We start from the raw sequence: 21,082 nt of genomic DNA on the forward strand, positions 1-21,082 counted from the left end.
CAAGGACCTGGTTACTACTGATCGGGGACGGGATCATGTGACTTTCTTAGTCCCCCAAGATGGGGATAGGCCTGGCACTTCAGGTGTTGCACCTGAGGTGGGATTGTCACATTCCCAACCTCCGGCTCCAACCCCTATCTTTACTAGTAATGCTTTTAATCTTTTGCAGGATGTACAGGTTACAGAACAGGCCCAAGAAGCCCATACTCAAAATGATCAGGAACCTGAGTTGGCCCATGGGGCTGCCATCCAGGATTTTGATAGTGCATTAGATGACCACTTGGCCTCGGTTCTCGGCCACGATGAGGTTCCTCAGGACCCTCATGTTCAAGCACAAGAAGACCCTAAAAATCAGTCACTTGAGGGGATGAACACACAACCTCAAGTAAACATGGGGCCTTTACCAATTGTTCAGGGCCTTGACCATGCTCCACCACAGGTAGATACTCGATCACAGGAGGGTCTTCACTCGCTAGAGGGGCTAAATACACAGTTTCCTTTACCAACTGGTCAGGGCTTAGCCCAAGTTTCATCACAGGTCGATACTCAATCCCCGAATAAAGGGGGAGGTTCTTCTAATATTCTATCTACTCCAGGAACTGCTAATTATACTGGTAAGGTTTGTTCTACTCCTTTGATTGCTCCTGACTCTGAGGGCTTGTTGACACCAGTTCGGGGTGGGGGGGGGGGACTGGATTGTGTAATGTAAACACAAACCAGAACACCGTTCCCACGGTGTCTCCAGGTGTTCAGCCGGTTAGGCGCCATCGGAGAACTCGGTTAACGTCGGAGCGCTCCAACGTTGCTGGGTTCTACAGCGAGGCGTCTGATGATGATGATAGTGATTCTTTCGTCGCTAGTAGAGTTGCTACCTTTGAGTCTGTGGGGCGTAATAAGCAGCCGGTGGGCCATGGTTCGCCCCCTAGGACTACTCGCGTGCCCTTTGGTGGCAAGTATACTACATCTCAGGTGCAGCGGGATCGGAGTAGTGCGGCCTTTGGCACTCCTAACTCTTCTCAGTCTCCATCTTTTTGATGATGCGGTTCCTTGTTTGGAACGTGCGGGGTATTGCCTCGCAGGGCTCTTTTCAGAGATTGCATCTGTTGCTCAGAAAACATAAGCCTTTTATTTTATGTCTCCTTGAGCCGTTTTGTAGTACTGATAGGTTGGATAGCTTTAGACTGCGACTTGGCTTTGCCTTTGCTTTTGCTGGGTTAATGATAAGTTGTGGCTCTTTTGGAACTCTGACCTTGTTTTGAATTTTGAATCTGAGTATGATCAATCGGTATCTGTCTCATGTGGTCATGCTACTATTCCTTCTGCTTTCTGGCTTTCCTTTGTGTATGCTAAGACTAGGGACCGCCTAAGGGTTCCTTTATGGGATGAGCTACTCGCAGTCTCAAATAGGATCCCTTCCGGTGTCCCCTGGTCTGTGGTGGGGGATTTTAACTGTTTGCTAAATGTGGACGAGAAAAAAGGGGGTTTTCCTTATTCTCATAGGAAGACTACTGATTTTCGAAAGTGTGTCAGTGCGTGTGATCTGATTGACTCTTCTGCCTATGGCTCCCCTTACACTTGGTGGAATGGGAGGCGTAAGGACGCTGCCATTTGGATGCGCTTGGATTGATTTCTTTACACTTTGGTGTGGGAATCGATATTCAGGACATCCGTTATGCATTTGTCTAGGATCATGTCTGATCACTGTCCGTTACTTGTTACTTCTGAAGTTATAACTGCTCAACCTATTCCAAAACACTTTAGCTTTCTTAATGTGTGGACCAAACACGAGGATTTTCAGCGTGTGGTTATAGAAAGTTGGGAAGCGCCTGTTGAGGGTGCTCCAATGTATGTCTTGGCTACTAAGCTGTCCAGGTTAAAGAAGGTTCTTGCTCCTTGGAGTAGGGAAACCTTTGGTAATATTTTTTCTAAATTGCAGGAATTAGAAGATAAGATGCAGGCGCTGGAAGAGGTGTCACAACAGAATCTAGATGATGATAGGGCACTCATTGACTATAATGAGAGCGTGGCTCTTTTGCAAAGACAGATTTCCATCGAAGAAGAATATTGGCAACAAAAGGCTCACATGGTGGCCGTCCAGGAGGGTGACAGGAACTCCAAGTTCTTTCACTCGATGGTAAAAGAACGAAGAAGGAAACTCTATATTCATAAGGTAAAAGATGACACAGGACAATGGATTGAGGATAGACAGGGGATAGCACAAAATGCTGTCTCCTTTTTTGAAGGTCTATTCACTGCGGAGGCAGGTACCTTTGATTTGTCTAAACTTGACTGTATGCCGCGTCTAGTTACTGATAATGAGAATGCTATGCTTGTTGCTATCCCTGAGGATGATGAGATTAAAAATGTTGTGTTTGACATGAATTCTGTTAGTGTCGCAGGCCCAAATGGGTTTTCAGGGGCATTATATAAATCTTGTTGGGATATCATTAAGGGGGATGTGGTTAATATGGTCAGAAGTTACTTCCTTGGTAGGGAGTTCACCAGGTCTATTACTCACACCTCCATTGTGTTATTGCCCAAAAAAGCTAGCCCGGAGACATTTGCTGATTATAGGCCCATTAGCTTGTGCAACTTTAGTAGTAAAATTGTCACAAAGTTAATGGTAGTCAGGTTGGCTTCTGTCCTTCCGAGATTGTTGTCCCCCCATCAAAGTGGTTTCGTTTCGGGGCGGTCTATTACTGATAATATTTTGCTTGCCTATGAGATATGCCATGGTATAACGCTAGGAAATCAGGATATTGTGCTGAAGCTAGACATGGCTAAGGCCTATGACCGGGTATCCTGGTTTTTCCATGTCTCTGTGATGCGAAAGATGGGCTTTTCGGAAGTCTGGATTGACTTGGTCTATCGTGCTGTTTCAAATGTGTGGTACTCTGTCATAGTCAATGGAGTCAAAGAGGGGTTCTTTACCTCGTCCCGTGGATTGAGGCAAGGAGACCCACTCTCCCCTAGTCTTTTTATAATCGCTGTAGAGGTCCTCTCTACGTTCCTCGCTCGCGTCCATCAGGATGAGGCTGTCCCTAGATTTTCCCAGCCTGCTGGTACTCCTCATATTCATCACTTAGCTTATGCTGACGGCGTTATTATTTTTAGTACTGGGAGACAAGGGGCAATATGCAAAGTCATTCGTGCTTTAAAAGATTACAAAGGGATTTCTGGCTAAATGGTCAGTTTTCCTAAGAGTGCTTTTTATATGCATCCTGATACCTCGGGTCGGGTAATTCGTAGGATTGGGAACATCACTAGATGCATTCATAGATCCTTCCCTTTCACCTATCTTGGGTGCCCTATTTATGTAGGGAGGAAGAAGTGCATTTATTTTTCATCTGTGGTGGATAAGGTAAAGGCCAAATGGCTTGGGTGGCAGCGTCGACTGCTATCTAAGGGGTGAAAGCAATCTTAATTACTTCTGTTTTGCAGGCTATTCGTTTACATCTTTTTGCAGCTTGTGCCCCTCCTAAGCAGGTTATTCGGGACCTGGAGCGGTGTTTTGCCGCCTTTTTCTAGAGGCAGTCGGGAGGTGCACGCTATAATTGGGCTTCATGGAAAACGCTCTCCCTACCTAAAAAAGAGGGTGGAATGGGACTCCTTGACCTTGACTTGATGGTGCGGGCATCTAGTGCGAAGCTTTGGTGGAATTTCCGCAAGGTGTATTCCCTGTGGGGAAGTTTCATGACTGTTAAGTACTACAGTCGAGTTCACCCGGTGGCGAAACGAGTGCGAACCTCCGATTCACACACTTGGAAGCGAATGCTCAACGTCAGGAATGAGGTAGAGGCAGTCTTAGGATGGCGCCTGACTCACGGGGATGTTAATCTCTGGTGGGATAATTGGTCCGGCATCGGCACACTAGGGCGCCTTTACCCCTTCCCGGGGGTTGAGTACTCTGGTGATCTATTGTCTGACTTCATTCAGGACGGAGAGTTAGACCTATCGGCGTATGATAACCTTCTGCCGCCTGGGTTGGAGGCTGACATGTCCCTTCTGGGTCAAAGAGTAGCTGACATCCCTATTTGGTGGGTGGCTACGGACGGTTTGTTTTCTTTTTCCTCTGCAAAATCTTTATTCAGACCTGAATCGGTGCAGTCAGATCCTCTTTTGAGTGCATGTTGGCTTAAGTATTTGCCCTTTAAGGTGTCATTTCTTGCTTGGCGTGTGTTAAGGGGTCGCTTGCCCACTGATGATGCCATGGCTAGATTTGGGCGCCTAATTGTTTCCAGATTTTGGTGCTGCAATAACCCTGTTAGGGAAACTATTGATCACATCTTTTGTGCGGGGGACACTGTTAGGGCTGTATGGGGATTTTTTATGGGATCACTCGGCTTGCGATTCAGTCATCGGGGTCTACGGACGCTCTTGACTGGGTGGAAGCGGGTGATTTCACATAATCGTCTTGTTGCTTTTGTTATTTGCAGGTTGCATTATCTTATCCTTTGGGAGTTATGGAAGCACAGGAACACATGCTTACATGGCAGATGGCCGCCGAGTGTACCTAGAGTGGTGTATGGTGTTGCCTATACAGATGGGATCCCCCTCCGGATGGTCCTATAAAGCTCAATTTTTCATATTCTGAGTCGTTGGGTGGGACTGCTGCCTTGGTACGTAATCGGGGAGTGGTGGCTGCTACAGCCTAGCCATTTCGGCAGTCAACGGGTTTCAAGATTTTTTCCATGGTATGCACCGCTCTATTGAATGGTGTTTAGCCGAGGGTTTTAGGTCCCTGGTCTTAGAGTCTATATTGCCTGAGCTTAAGGGTTATGTAGACCCCACCGCACCTAGTCCATGGGTCTATGACTTCGAAGTGTCATGACTCCGGTTTCTTTGTTCTTGTGCATCTGTTTCTGTTCTTCAGTGTTTGCCGCAGGGTAACCTCCCGGTGGCTGCATTAGCAGATTGGGTTGGGGATAAGGATGGGGAGTTTATTTTTCGTAATTTGTCAGACTTACCGCCGAGGGTGCGTGCGTTGCTTGTTCATGATGAAATCCCATCGGTGGTTTTTGATGATTATGACCCGCCTTGAACTATGGTTTTGCTTTTGATGAATTGTATAAGATTTTAAAACAAAAAAAAAAAGAAAGAAAAAGAGAAAGTGAGGAAAAGGGAAAAGGCACTTATAAAGAAAAATTGAAATGAAGGGAAAGTACTATTTAGAGGCAATGATGGTTTGGCTTTGTGCCAAGCATAGCCTCAACAACGTAGGTGTCAGCGGTAAAAGAGGCACCCTAGTCCGGGCTGAACGGTGGCCGGGCAGGATCTATCATATCCGTTGACCTAGTCAGGTTTGCTGCTGGCCCATAGTAGCTAATCCCGTTAGGGTTTTGGTTACTGTTCGTTGCTGGTGCTGAGAGGAGATTGGCTGGCCTGTATTTTGTGTGGGCCTACGTGCCTGTATTTTTGGCCTGCGAGCCGCGTTTATATTTTCCTTATTTATCTTTCATTTATTTATTTAGCGGAGATATTCCTAGACTTGTACCATTTCTTCATGTTTTATTGTTTTCTGTTGGGCTAGTTGAGTAGTTGGCCTTACCGGCATAGGGCGTAGGGGGCTTTCCAATACTGGGGGTTTTCTCTTTCTGCTCTGTGCTCTCTGTGCCTTCTTGCTTCTATCTGTGGCTGTGTGTTTCGCGGGATTTGATTCCTGTGTTTCATGCATAGCATACACTCTGAGGTGGGAGTGCTCTCTTAGTAATATTTTGCTTGAGTTGGTGATTAGAAGAAAAAGGCTGGTTGTTCTATAAAGGCTTGGGTGGGTGTGAGGTGGGTTTCTGGTGCTTAGCATATATACTATTGCTTCTGTGGATGGCTGTACAGGTTCCCTAGGTTAAAATACAGTACGCTGTACCGAGGGAGCTGGTCTAACGCTTAAGAGTGGTATATATGTTGGCACCAGTGGTTAGGGAGCCATCGCTTGGGACTTTGGACCATTGAAGTTCTTTGCGATAAAATGCAGAGCTCTGTACGTACGAGGGTGGCCTGGGTTCCAAGGGTGGGTGGAGGTGAGAACCATTGCTCATGTGGCAGACTATTCACGGCCCCCCCGGATAAAAATGCAGAGATTTGAATCAGAGGGGATCTGTCCAACGCATGAGGGTGGTCGAATTTTGGGAGGCTGGTTTCATTGCTTCTGTGGATGGTCGCATAGGTCCCCTCGGATAAAAATGCAGAGCTCTGTACCGCGGGGGATCGACCTGACGCTTGAGGGTGAAACTAGTCCTTCTTTGGCTTTGGAGCACCGCTCCCACCCTTTGTGTAGGGCATGACGCCCAGGAATTGTCCAGCTCTGCATGTGGTACAGGTGGTTTGTAGAATGGGTGTTGGGCCCACTTGGTGGTTTAGACTTTATCTCCTTTATTAGTTAGCCTTAGGTCTCTTTGCTTTATTCTTTTATCTCTTTGTAGCCTTGGTCACTTTTGGGCCTTGGCAAGACTTTGTTTTGGTTTTTTAATAAGAGTTCTTCTTTTTTAAAATATATATATATATATACAGAATATATCTACCAGAACCACAAAAATCTAAAAATTGACCATGGTGTACTGTGGACTTTGAATCAATACACAAATTTTGATTTCATAATATATAGAATTCTAGGGTGTTAGCGAACATAGCTTTCGACAAACTACTCGTGTTCGTATTCGGTAAACGTTCGTTTATGTTCGTTTGTTAAGATAAACGAACATTAACAAACAAAATTTAGAGTTCGGTTAATAAATGAACAGAGCTTGAACAATTGTGAGCTCGTTTACTAAGAGATCGTGCACAAGCTTGTTTGTATTTGTTTAATAATGTTCGCAAACAAGCTCGTTTATGTTCGTTTAATAATGTTTGCGAATAAACTCGTTTAATGTTTGTTTAATAATGTTCACGAAAAATGTTAATAAACACACATATATATGTATATGGGTAATAAAATAATTTTATTGTCTTAGGTTTTTAACTCATCCAGTCCTCATAAGTCGCAGCAATCCTCATTCCTCCATTCTGCCAATTCCTCCCTACTCTTCAAGGCTCAAGCTGCACCAAAAAAAAAAAAAAAAAAAAAAATTTAGGGTGTGTTTGGTTCGCACATAGGAATCGGAATTGGAATGGGTATCAAATACTTGGTAATGGTAATGGGTTTTGGTGAAAGTATTTAACATGTTTGGTAGTAGGGTGGAATGAGAATGGTTACTAATAGTAGTGTTTGAGAATGAATAAGGGAATGAAACCCTTATTTCATTTGGGTATGAGTTTTTCAATTGATGGGGTATTCGAAACCCATAGTAGTGTTCTAAAAACCTATCAACCAAACAGCAACAATCACTTTCATACCCATTCCTATGTGCAAAACCCACCAACCAAACACACCCTTACTCTTCTGGCAGACAGCAGACCGCCGGCGACGTCCACGTGAAGCCACGTCCTCCGCCGCAGCAGACCGCAGCCTCCACCACCGCCGGCGACTTCTACGTACCTAGCACCGTGAAGCAGACCGCCGCAGCAGACCGAAGCCACGTCCACCATGGCCGAACCCACGTCCACCATGGCCGAACCCACCACGTACCTAGTATTCTCCATGAGGATCTGAACTCTTTTACTTTTATTTATTTATTTATGTAATTTTGTTTTTCTATTCTGCCCTTTCTTCTTTGTTAGTTTTTCATCTCAATTTCTAGTTCCTGTGTACACAATTTCTAGTTTACTTGATTCTCTCATTCACTTAAGCATATTCCTTTTTCGTTCCTGTAATTTGAAGGGTTAGGGTTCATTATTTTTGAAGGGAATCACAAATCAGTAGTGGAGGAAACTGAGGGAGTCAACAACATTAACTGGGTATGAGTTTGTGTAAAAGAGTATGTATGTGAAGTATTGTTGTTTGTTTTCTGGATCTGAAGCTAAAAAGGAGTAATCTCTTTGTTTGTGTCTGTGTGTGTATTACTCTTTATATATAATATATCAAGTAGCATACATATATACTTGTGATTATAGGTATATGTGTGTGATTATATAATTGATTTTGGGATTTCTGACTTTTCTACAAATGTATATGAAGCAGCACAATGAGGTGGAGCTATCTGGTCTTGGAATTCATGTTTATAATACACAAAATTCATGTTTATAATTCACATAAACACGATATAATAAACATGAATTTTGCGCATTATAAACATGAATTCGATGTATTATATAGTTGAGAACACATAAACACTTAACACAATAAACTGAATTCATGTTTATAATGCACAAAATTCATGTTTGTTATATCGTGTTTATGTGTATGTGTATTATAAATATGAATTACATTACGAACACAAATTTTGTGCATTATAAATATAAATTATGTGTATTGAGCCAGAATCCATAGTGTACTGTGGCCCCTAGTGCATGATATAATGATTGATCAGGGGACAAAGTTCAATACAGAGAGTTAGCCTGAACTCTAAGAGCATCGTTAGCCGTGCTTACAATTTGTTCTCAACAAAATAGAGAAAATCTTTATTAAAAACAAAAGAAAACAAAAAAGATGGGCTCGGATACGTGACTATAGTTTTCTCCTTTTCTCATACATCACCTGACCCAAATTACAAAACCACCAATCATTATTGTGTGGACCATGATCCACACAAATTGTGTGGACTATATTTTGTATATTGTTAAATAATGTACATTCAGTACAAAAATAATGTACATTCAATACAAAAATAATGTAAATTGTATTAAAGGGATGTACATTAGTTTTGTACTGAGTATACATTATATTGTATAATGCAAATTCAATACAAAAATAATATACATTTAATATATTAAAAATGTACGTTTTGTTATGGTCCACGTAATAATGTGTGGACCATGGTCCATAATTTGCCCAAAACCACTAACTCCTACTCTGAAAAATAGCGCGAGGGTTCTTCGCAAAATCTTTTGGTGCGATTTCTCTCTACGTTAGCTTGCGAACTACATCGCCGTCTCGGACATGGGAAAGAAGAAGGCAAACAAGGCTAATGGCGATGGCCAATACTCTTCCCCCACCGTCTTCATTTCTAACTTGCCTTTCTCCTTTAGCAACACTGAGGTAGCTTCTATCATCCAACAATACAGTAGATATTTGTGTATATGCGTACATATATTTATATCTCAATTTGTTCAACTTCTACTTTTGTTTTGGTGATAAAACAGCTAGAACAAACGTTCAGTGAAGTTGGCCCCATCAGAAGATGCTTTTTAGTAACAAAAAAAGGTGAATGCTCGAATAATTATACCTTAACTTCTGGAATGTGTATCGATGATGTGTTGTTAATTGTTATGATTTCTGAACACGAAGCATATTCCTGATATAATTTATTTCATTTAGTCCTCTACATGTTATTCCTTCTGATTCAGTCAGTTTGCATCGAGCATTGTCACTCCTTATTTGCTAAATTTTGTTAACCTTTTTAGTAACAAAAAAATGTGAATGCTCGAATAATTATGCCTAAACTTCTGGAAAGTGTATTGCTGATGTGTTGTTATGATTTTTGAACGCGAAGCAGATTTCTGATATAATTTATTTCATTTAATCCTCTACATGTTATTCATTCTGATTCAGTTTGCATTGAGCATTGTCACTCCTTATATACTAAATTTTGTTGACCTTTTTAGTAACAAAAAAAGGTGAATGCTCGAATAATTATACCTAAACTTCTGGAATGTGTATTGCTGATGTGTTGTTATGATTTCTGACCACGAAGCATATTTCTGATATAATTTATTTCATTTAATCCTCTACATGTTATTCCTTCTGATTCAGTTTGCATTGAGCATTGTCACTCCTTATCTGCTAAAATTTGTTGACCTTTTTACTTTTCAGGGTCTACTGAACACCGAGGTTTTGGCTTTGTGCAATTGTAAGCTCTTACCATTTTGCTACTGGTGTAATTCAGTAATTGCTATTACATGATTAAGTGCATCTGGAAATCCCCTAATTAACAGTTGAAGTTTGATTTCAACTAATGTTTTGGTTTTTGTTTGCAATTATAGTGCCTCAGTTGAAGACGCTGGTCGTGCTATTGAACTCAAAAATGGCTCAACAGTTGGAGGGAGAAAACTTGGTGTCAAGCATGCAATGCATCGGGCTCCTCTTGAACAACGTCAATCAAAGGGAAGTCAAGGTTTGTGGTATATGTATCATAGATTGAATTATTTCATGTTGTATTAAATTTTAAGATTGATAATAAAATAAAAGGAAATTTGAACTTTCTGGATGTTTATATTTGATGCAGACAAGGCTTCTCAGGAAAGGGATGGGGATGGCCCTTTGCCTGTTGAAATAGTCAAGCATGAACAAGATTCAAACTCTCAAGGAACAGGTTTGCAACTATGACATGCTACTTAATGTCATCAAATATTACTATGGAGTAGTATTTATTATTTGACACTGTTGAGAGTATAGGTAACCCCAGAAAAAGGAAAGCTACAGTACTTTGCAGTGGTATGCCCGATGAAAAGAATTGTTCAGAAAAGCAGAGGTATTGACTACTGAAGTTCTAACTCGATGCTGAAATTGAGTAGAAGCATTGTTGTTTGATGTAGATTGTGAAATGTTTTTCGATATTTTTGTTCTTATCTAACTTTTATCTCCTGTGATGTCCCTCATTTTATACAGGGTTGCTAGGACAGTCATAATTGGAGGTATTCTTAGTGCGAATATGGCAGCAGAAGTTCACCGTCTTGCCAAAGTGTGTGGCACAGTATGTTCTGTTACTTATCCTCTTCCCGAAGGAGAGCTTGAATATAATGGTAATAATATTTGCATATTCTTCTTTCAGTTGTTGAGCATTTCATGTTCAATATTTATCTGACCAATCAATGTCAGTTATCAGAACTAAACATTATTTTAATTCTCAAGTAATCTGCTATTCATTTTTGAGTTAGGCTCTTACACTTCTGCAAATTTTTGTGTGAATTAGGGCTGGCTCAAGATGGTTGTAAAATGGGTGCTTCATCAGTGCTTTATACTAGTGTAAAATCAGCTCAAAGTTGTGTTGCAACCTTACATCAAAAAGAAATACATGGCGGGATTATTTGGGTGCGCCAACTTGGTGGAGAGGTAAAGTTGCCATTTTAGTGAACATTGATTCAGAATATTTTCCGTAATCATACTCCACAAATTTGAATTGGGTGGCTTTGAAAAATTATAATTTTTTAGCTTCAATCTCTTGTTCACTTTTTTTTTTTCCTGGGTGCATTCTCTTTGGTGTTTTTAGCTCCCATCTCCCTCTCCCTCTCCCTCTCTTCCTGAGCATAGCAGTTATGATTATATTAGAAAATAGAAAATCAGAATGTTAATAACGCACCCTTTCCTACTACTCCAATTAGTTGATTAGTAGATTTTTTATTATGTTCTTCCGTGATTGACTGCTTCATACTTCATTCCTTTCCTCGGGTGTTGATTGCCTTGCTTATGTGGCACTTAAGTGATTATTAGACCTCTTTCTAACTATTTTAGCTGTTTCCCAGATTATCTATGTTGTCAGAATATATATGCCGAGGGAATCTGATCTTTTTCTTTTGATTTCTTTATTTGATGCTAGGGTTCCAAGACTAATAAATGGAAACTAATAGTGAGGAATATTCCTTTCAAGGTTACTTTTCCTCTAGATTTTATTATATTTCTATATGTTGTGTGAGGATTAGGAAAGAAACTTTTGAATTTGTTAAAAACTGAATGCAGGCCACAGTGGATGAGATAAAGAGTATGTTTTCAACTGTTGGCTTTTTATGGGATGTATATATTCCTCAAAATGCAGAGACAGGGTATAAGTCAATGAATTAATATTTTATAACCTCTTCTTTCATATTTCTTTTCATTGTTTATCGTATTATCATTAACCTTGATTGCATTTGCATGGCATTTTGCAGTTTGTCTAAGGGATTTGCATTTGTTAAATTTACATCCAAGCAAGATGCAGAAAAGGTACTAATTCTATTTGATATCTTTTCTTTACCATATGTAAAGTTGAGGACCTTTGTTTTTAGGTCTATGTAATTATAAAATTAAATAAGTGTCAGACTCCACAAAGTGGGAGAGAGGTGTCTGTAACACCAACCTAAGACAAAAGGAGACAAATTAGGGATGTTAAAAGTGTGAAGTCTTTTGATACATGTATTTTGAAATATGTTTTAATTTGGGAAAATAAGACAAGTTCACTCTTAATAATATTAAAAGTACAATTATCTTTTATGCTTGGGTTACTTTTATCCATTTGTAATTAGAGGAGTAGTCCGGTGTCCACATTTTATTAAATACTTTTATAGCTCACTTCTTTCTTTCATATTATACTGGGGTTATTAATAAAAAATAGTACTCTGTATAAATTTCAACCAAGAACAAAAGAAAAATAATATAAACTAGTATAAAAGAATTTTATCCTCTCAAAATTCGTGAAAGGCTACATCTGTGCCTTGCAATATGTAATCTTCTGTTCACTGAATGGCTTAAACTCATCTTCTCCTTTGCCTTACCCTAATAGCCTCACCTTAGGTCAAGCACTCAATCTGATTTTTTTTTTAATAATTATTATCACTGTTTCAATTTTTATTTATTTTTAATGTATTTGTCTTATTTTCTCTTAATATTTGGATGTGCAGGCTATTAAGACTTTCAATGGAAAAACTTTTGGTAAAAGGCCTATTGCTGTTGATTGGGTTGTACCAAAAAAGGTTTATGTTGCCGATAGTCAATCTACTCCAGCTTCAGAAAATGGTAAAAAGTGATCTTTTGAAGAATTCTGTAGTCGTAAAATGTTTTATATTATTTTCTGAGCATATTATGCCTCCTATTTAGTTGCATATGGGAACCATAGTTTGAGTTAGAAAAGATAATATCATTTTATGAATGTTTGCTTCAATCAAAAGGGAAATACTTTGTTTTTGGGTTTTGTGAACAGGTTTGCATCCCTCTGGTACAATAGGCATATATTTATCTACCTTATATGCATCTCCTCGGATTGTCATAGAAGAGCATTAATAGTAAATTAGATTAAGATCTTCCATATTTGAGCATTAATAGTAAATTAGATTAAGATCTTCCATATTTGAGCATTAATAGTAAATTAGATTAAGATCTTCCATATTTCTTTTTGTAATGGAAACTCGTGAACTCAAATAAAAAAGGCAATATATTATAGGTGGCATGTTTAGAGTTAGGCACCCAATATTAGTATTTAAAAATGAAGTAGATAGATTTGTTGGTAGGTGGTTGAGAGCCTTGAGGCCAATGTTATGGTTGTCCGAATTGGTCCATCTCTATCTATGGAAGTAATTTGTACTGGATATCATACTATATCTAAAGAGAATCAGTTTATTCACTTTATAGTTTCTACCACATGGATACTATATATGAGATCATACATTTGGGCAATTGCCGCGTTCTGTTTAGTCACTGTGAACTTCATTCAGTACTATGCTACTAAGCATCACTTGATGATTCTGAGGGCATACCTGAAGAGTTTCCTTCTCTTATTGGACATGCTATTCGTTATGTCTCACGTGTGGTAAGGTTCAAATTCTAACTTGTGATTCTTACAGTTCAGAACGAAAGTGACGGAGATGATGATGAAAGTGTTGATTTGGAAGATCAGGAAATGGAGATTGACGGAGAATCCCAACAAGCTCTTGGGAGCGACAGTGCCTCTGAATTAGAAGAAGCAGAAGAAGATGAGGATGCAGATGATGATGATGATGATGATAAGGACACCCAGCTCAAAGTTAATATTGATATGGAAGCAGACATTGCAAGGAAAGTTCTTAAAAATTTAATTTCGTCTACTTCTAAGGGAACAGTTGCTTCTGCCAATGAATCTTCCAGCTTGCCCAAGGGAGAGAAGAGTGAAGTTAATAGTGTACATGACAAATCCTCTGATGCATCTCATGTGGGTGAAACACCACCAGAAGGTTCTAGTAAGAGTAAGGAGAAAACCTCCAGGCAGACTGAAGGAGCAGATGATCTGCGGCGAACAATTTTCATTAACAATCTTCCTTTTGATGTTGATAATGAAGAAGTGAAACAGCGTTTTTCTGCATTTGGTGAAGTGGAGTCCTTTGTTCAAGTTCTTCACCAAGTCACCAAGTATGGGCGGGCTTGTTGGATGATGCATCTATACTTTGTTAATTTCTGGTTGCATTAAATGACTCACTGTACATATATGCAGGCGACCCAGAGGGACTGGGTTTCTGAAATTTAAAACCGTAGATGCTGCTGAAGCTGCACTTTTGGCTGCCAACACAGCAGCTGGTTTGGGTATATTTCTGAAGGGTAGGCAATTAAAGGTTTTAAAGGCTGTTGACAGAAAAACAGCTCAGGACAAGGAGTTGGAGAAAACCAAAAAGGATGATCATGACCATCGCAACCTTTACCTTGCCAAGGTTCATTCAGTTTCTTCTCTTGCAACGCTGTCTAGGCAGTTAGCACTCAAACAATTTTTAAAAATCTTGATTACAATCTCTTTTATGACAGGAAGGACTTGTTTTGGAGGGAACTCCTGCTGCTGAGGGTGTTTCGGCAAATGATATGTCTAAGCGCAAGATGTAAGACCAATTGTTTCTTGTTGCACATCTCTGAATATTTCACTATTGAACATGGCATTAGCTGAAGTCATCAGTTAATATAAATTGAAATCTAATTAATACCATGATGACCTTTTCATGCTGCTATGTTCAAAATATTGTCTCTGTTATGGTGTTTGCTAGATCAAGTTGTTCGACTTCCGCTTCTATCAAAATTCTTAGCTGTTGCTCATGAGTCATGATAGGTAATCCATAGGCTAGTTTCAGTGATATCCTAATTACTTTTGGCAACAGTCTTGGAATAATTAAAATCGTGGTAATACTTCAGAATCATTGCATGATGATGTTACAGTGGGGAATCCTCTAATCCCATAAGAAGCATTTCTTTTTCCCCTTTCTTCTTCTGGAGTTGCCTTTGTTGAGTTCACGGAGCACCAACATGCACTTGTAGCTCTGAGAGTTGTTAATAATAATCCTGGTAATGTGCCTGTATTACAGTAAATATTGTTTTTGGTGACTGCATTTTCTTAACTTGTCCGTTAGGGAGAGAATCTGGGCTGCAGAAAATGAATATATTATGATGTCTTCCAGGAACTTTTGGCCCTGAACATCGTCCGATTGTAGAGTTTGCTGTTGATAATGTGAAGAAACTTATGCACCGTAAAGAGAAGATTCTTCAAGTCCAGCAGAATGATTCTCATCATAAAACAGATAATTCATGGCAAAACGGTCCTGCTAACTCTAGAGGGGATGCGTCATCAATTTCTGTAAGTGAGAACAGTGAAGTGAAAACAGGTGCCAAGGGAGCAATTGCTGAAACAGCCAGACCTAAAAAGAAGCAGAAAACAAAGAAAATGTTGATAAGCTCAAAACAGGAGCTAATAGAGAAGTTTGCTGACATTGGATCTCAACCAACTAAAAGTGCCTCAAGCAATGCCCCTATCAAAGATGGGGCTATGAGATCAAAAGCAAGATCGGAAGATGAGACCACCCAAGAGATACAAAGAAACAGTTTGAAGAGAGCAAAAAAGGGTAAAAAGAACAAAGACCCTTTGGGACGCGATGTGGTAGACAAACTTGATGTGCTTATTGAACAATACAGGTCTAAATTCTCAAAGGCTAGTTCTGACCAAACTGATGGTAACAAACATGGTTCTAAACGGCTCAGGAGGTGGTTCCAATCATAATTGTCTTTTTAAGTTCCTGTTGTTCGGTTTTTTCTACTTGAAGCTTTCTTTTGTATTTATGGCAGTTACAAATGCTGTCAACGGTCACAACACAATGGCGGTTTTTGGGTAGTTTAGATTTTTCCTAGTGCCGCCACTCAAGCAAATACCTATGACTGGATATCCATGAGGCATCCTGACTAGTTAAGTACTACTTACACTAGCTGTGGGGGTTTTCCCAGAATATAATGTAGGATTCATATATACCTGTAGCTTGTTAACACATGTCCGATTTGGCCGAGTTAAATCATACAAGTACACATTTGTATCATCACTTCCAGCAACTTCCAATACAATAACAGAAGGGGAGTTTTAGTGGGACATTTAGTAAAATGATTCTCAAAGAAATCCAATAAAGCAAAGCACCATACTCTCAGAATGTCACAATTGCATTAAGATTCAAGGAACAACATTAATGTCCAATTACAGGATGAAATCGTATACATAGTTGTGATGACACACCATATATCACCCTAATGCAAAGGCCTTTGGAAATATCCCATACTCTAACAGTTTTATCCATTGAAGATGAGGCAATATATTGGTCATTTGCCGAGAAGTCAAAATCTGAAACAGGTGTGAGAATTTAGAACATGGGAATAATAACTTCATATATATTATTAAGCTTTTCATTTTGATGTACTGGTTTCCCACAAAGCAACACCATTCAGTGAAGTCACATAAGATAAATGCACACATAATTGAACTTCATTAAAAAAAAAAACGCATATGGTGACATATTACTTTTGAAACAATTCCTTTCTAGAGGTTATTGAACAATTTCTCTTGTAGCACGTGCATTTATACTGGGTTTTCGTCTTCAGAACGATTTTGGAGTAACTGTGATTGTTTATTGTGTTTAGTTTTCTATGGATTTAAATCTTTTGCACCAACTGGTCTTCCACGCTTCTGGCGTTGGGTAGTGTCAGTACTAGTATTTGGTCCTTTGGGGACAACTATTCTTGATGGATCATTTTCTACAGGAATATAGGACCTAGTTACTCATTTATAATCAGTAAACGCATCTGGCAGATTATTTGCTAGTCTTTGCAAATTTATTATTTTCTGAACTTCAAGTTCAGTTTGATTAGTACGTGGGTCAAGATATTGAAGATCTTTTTCATCCCATGGGCTCGAGGTATTTAATGATAGAAGGTGATTCATACCCAACATAAATACCTAACCGACATTGCAGGTCCATCAAAGTACGATGTGGAGGTGGTATAGGTATGTAAACCGTACAGCCAAAGACACGGAAATGAAAAATGTCTGGCTCATTACCACGTACAAGTTGTAGAAGGGGGTAATCGTGATATCCAGTTGGCTGGAGTTGGATTAGAATTGTAGCATGCAACACTGCGTATCCCCAACAAGTGACAGGTAGATTGGACCGTTGCAGTAATGGTCTAGCTATTAGTTTAATTCTTTTGATAAGAGATTAAGCTAAACCATTCTGTGTGTGGACGTATGGTACATGATGTTCCACCTTAATTCCCATGGCCATACAATAATCGTCAACGCTGACGAGGTGAATTCACCAGCACTATCCATTCTTATGTTCTTAATAGGATAATCGGGAAATTGGGCATTCAACCTAATGATTTGGCTCATGAATTTTGCGAATGTCATATTTCGAGTGGACAACAGGCACACATGTGTCCATTGGGTGGAAGCATCAATAAGGACCATGAAATATCGGAATGGTCTGGATGGAGGATGAATTGGTCCACAAATATCACCCTGTAGCCTCTACAGGAAGACATGTGACTCAAAATCAATCTTAGGATGCGTGGGCCGAACAATAAGTTTTCCATGTGCACATGGAACACATGTGTAATCTTTTGTAGAAAGAATGTTTGTCCTAAGAAAGTTATGTCCAGATGTATTTGAAAGTATCCGGCCTATCATAGTTTGTCCAGGGTGACCTAAGCGGTCATGCCTTAGACTAAAAGAATGTGTATTTTTTAATTTCACTGCGAGTGCAACGTAGGAGAGTTGGGGCCTGATATAGGAATAATACATGCCTGAAAAAAATGAAGGAAGTTCTTCGATTTCCTTGTTCTAGTTATTGACTATTTTGGTCAAAACAAGGAATTCGGTATTGTTTTTAGTTTCGGTTTCTATGTGAAAACCATTGGACCAAATATTCTTGAAACTAAGCAAAGTTCTTTTTTGATTGATGGTATAGGAGGGCTATGTCAATTATCAACTTTGTTCCATTAGGAAGAATAAGTGAAGCTCTGCCGGAGCCCACAATAGGAATGTCATCATTCGCTATGGTTGAAAGGTTGCCTTTGTGTTCGTTGAACGTTTGGAAAAATCTTCGGTCTGTCAAAATAGTGTGCGTAGTTGCACAATAAACCAAGCATAGGGTTAATTCGTCTCCCATATCTCTAAAGAAAAAGAATGGGTATCAAGATAATGTGTTAGAAGGATCCGTTGTATTTATTCAATTAGAACAAAAGTGTTCAATTTTCAAAAAAAAGAACAAAAGTGTTCAAAAAGGATCCATTATTCATATAGGATAAAAGAGTTCAAATATAAACATGCTCGCAGACATTTAGTAATAAAGTGGATGTCTATAAAGGAGAGCGAAAAAATAGGAGTATCACTCGATCTCCATAATTAGCTAGTTATTCGCCTAGCAGGTTATCATTCCCCAAGATGAGGGCATTTGCTTAAGGCAAAGATGATTGCCCAGAACCTTTTTTCTTTTGTCCATCTTCCTGCTGGAGCATCTTTTGGTAAGCCTCAACCAGGTGCTTTGCAGTCCTGCATGTCCTAGACCAATGCCCTTTGCAACCACATTTATGACATGACTGCGACTGACCGGAGTTCTGTTACGGCTTGCTTGGTCTATTTCTTTGAGTTTGATTGGGTTGCTTGTTCTGAGGACGAGAGTCTCTGCTGCTAGCTTCCCCCTCTACCACCTCTCTTTGGGCCTCTACCTCGACCTCTCCCCCTTCCCTGGCCTCGACCCCGTCGATTGTTGCTTTGCTGGGCAACAGTGTGTGCTTCAGGCACAGGTGCAGCGCCAGCTGGATGCGCATTGTGATTACGCATCAATAACTGGTTATGCTTTTTCAGCCACTAGTAAAGCCGTAATGAGCTCTGAATGCATGGTATAATTTTGAGTCTAGTACTGCTGCTAGAGCACAAAGTTATTTGCATGGAACGTGGATAGAGTTTTTTCAATTAGATACTCGTCTGTGATTATCTGCTTACAGATCTTCAGTTGTGACACAATTTTGTGTAGGGCAGAGTTGTATTCAGTCACAGACTTAAAGTCTTGAAATCGAAGGTTAAGCCAATCATATTGGGCCTGGGGGCGGACCAATGACGTCTGTTGGTCAAAGCGATCCTTAAGAGATTTCCAGAGGACATAAGGGTTTTTTTCTGTTAAGTATTCATTCTTGAGATCATGGTTAATGTGGTGACGGAGGAAAATAAGCGCTTTAGCCTTCTGGACCGCAATACTCGTATTTGTCTCATTAATGGTGTCCAACAATTCTGTAGATTGGAGATATATCTCAACATCAAACGCCCAAGTGAGAAAATTGCTTCCATCGAGGGCGAGTTTAGCGAATTCTCATTTTGCGAGAGCAGTCATTTCTACAGAAATTTTTTGAATGAGGACCATAGAAATAGAATGTGAGACCTATTTAAATAAACTAAGGCCCAAAGAAATATATCACAAAAAATGGTCCAACAAAATAGGGCTTGAATAAGGATAAATAAAATAGCACATGAATAAATGGTCCAAATTAAAACAATGGCTCAAATAAATAATATGCAAATATTAGAGGGTTTAATAGAAAACCCTAGGCCAAAGTTATAAGGAATAATGTCCGTTAGTCATATATTTTGTAACAAATGCTACTGAAATATGTTTACAATTAATTTGTGGTTGGGTTGGCCATTGATTTGTTATCCATTAGAAATGTAGATTGTTATGTTAACAATCCAAATTTAGGCGATTAGGTGTGAAACTATAGGTTGCTACCAAAACTTTATTTGTTTTCATTTTTAAAAATTAATTATCACTAATTTTTAAATTTTTTAATAGTTACCTTTTAACTTTTTAAATTGATTTAGGTAGGTGGATTATAAATTTATAACGCCAAATATGAAAGTAATATTATATTTAAATTAATAAGAGAATGCAACACCATCAGCGCATCTGGTGTAGTGGTATCATAGTACCCTCCCACGGTACTGACCAGGGTTCGATTCCCTGGATGCGCATTTTCAGTTTTTCAACGCTAGTTTGTTCAGGTTTCAGACATTAGAATAGTATATGTATATCACTTTGTAAATGCCAATAAGTCCAATATACGCTAGTTTCTGTTCAGGTTTCAGACATTAGAATAGTATATGTATATCACTTTGTAAATTTCTACCAAAAAAAAATATCACTTTGTAAATGCCAATAAGTCCAATATATTATCAAAGCAAAGTAGTCTTATGAACTGATGGGCATTTTACTATTGTATTGCCAATAAGTCCAATATATTATCAAAGCCAAGGTAAATTATGTTGTGGAAACGTGTTCACCATGCGCATGGGGAACACAGGGGTAGATTCATAATTTTTATATTGTAGATTCATAATTTTTTTTTTTTTTTTTTTGAAAACGTAGATTCATAATTTTGTTTTTTTTTTTTTTTTTTCATTTGTTGTTACAGATATTATGAATCTACAGTATAGAAATTATGAATCTATAATACAAAAACAAATTGCACTTTTGGTCCTGTGAGTATTAGGGTACTGACAATTTGAGTACGTGACTTTCAAAACTCCCAATTTAAACCTTTAACTATGCAATTATTGACAGATTTGGTCCTCCGGACCAAATTGCCGGTCAATTTTGGCCGAAAAAACATAAATTGGTTCAAATTATTTTTTGACGAGGGTAAAATTGTCATTTCACTCCATTCTTCTTCATTCTCCCTTTCTTCTTCGTTCTTCTTCTTCTTCGCTCAGCATAGGAGTCATGTTTCCACAAGCATAAAACAGACAGTGATACATAGGCAAGGGATAACTTCAAACCTCACAAATGCGAACCAAATTTCAAGAATTATAGATAAAATACAAACTTGGAATGAATGAAGGAAAAGAAAGAGCAAATGATTGAGAGTGGTATAAAGGGTACCCAAATAACGGGGATGCCACGGTTTCTTGCAACCTCAACGGCCTTAATAATGTTGGGGACAATAGCTTGGCCACCCCTAATGTGAATAGGGCTACTTGGTAATATGAAATCATTCTGTAGAAAAAAAGTACAAATATAAAATTAGTGCATGAACAAAGAAATT

At 39.1% G+C, this 21,082-nt stretch overlaps 2 protein-coding genes and 1 non-coding gene across 3 annotated transcripts; all 3 read left to right on the forward strand.

The window, feature by feature from the left end:
• The first annotated feature begins 8,878 nt into the window (after positions 1-8,878).
• Positions 8,879-14,579, forward strand: LOC109178822 (RNA-binding protein 28-like). Its single transcript, XM_019328375.1, has 15 exons — positions 8,879-9,070; positions 9,175-9,235; positions 9,845-9,881; positions 10,015-10,145; positions 10,257-10,343; positions 10,427-10,502; positions 10,640-10,773; positions 10,944-11,083; positions 11,568-11,618; positions 11,708-11,790; positions 11,896-11,950; positions 12,625-12,739; positions 13,564-14,104; positions 14,187-14,400; positions 14,492-14,579. The coding sequence occupies exons 1-15, from the start codon at positions 8,972-8,974 to the stop codon at positions 14,564-14,566; spliced, it is 1,899 nt and encodes a 632-aa protein (XP_019183920.1). The 5' UTR covers positions 8,879-8,971; the 3' UTR covers positions 14,567-14,579.
• Positions 14,580-14,779: 200 nt separating this feature from the next.
• Positions 14,780-15,841, forward strand: LOC109178855 (RNA-binding protein 28-like). Its single transcript, XM_019328406.1, has 3 exons — positions 14,780-14,786; positions 14,951-15,019; positions 15,133-15,841. Exons 1-3 carry the CDS (start codon positions 14,780-14,782, stop codon positions 15,726-15,728), a joined length of 672 nt encoding a protein of 223 aa, XP_019183951.1. The 3' UTR covers positions 15,729-15,841.
• Positions 15,842-19,941: 4,100 nt separating this feature from the next.
• TRNAG-CCC lies at positions 19,942-20,012 on the forward strand. The gene has a single exon. It is a non-coding gene; the product is annotated as a tRNA-Gly (tRNA).
• Positions 20,013-21,082: the final 1,070 nt, after the last annotated feature.

This window comes from Ipomoea nil, unplaced genomic scaffold, assembly GCF_001879475.1.
Source record: "Ipomoea nil cultivar Tokyo-kokei standard unplaced genomic scaffold, Asagao_1.1 scaffold0873, whole genome shotgun sequence".
Lineage (NCBI taxonomy): Eukaryota > Viridiplantae > Streptophyta > Magnoliopsida > Solanales > Convolvulaceae > Ipomoea > Ipomoea nil.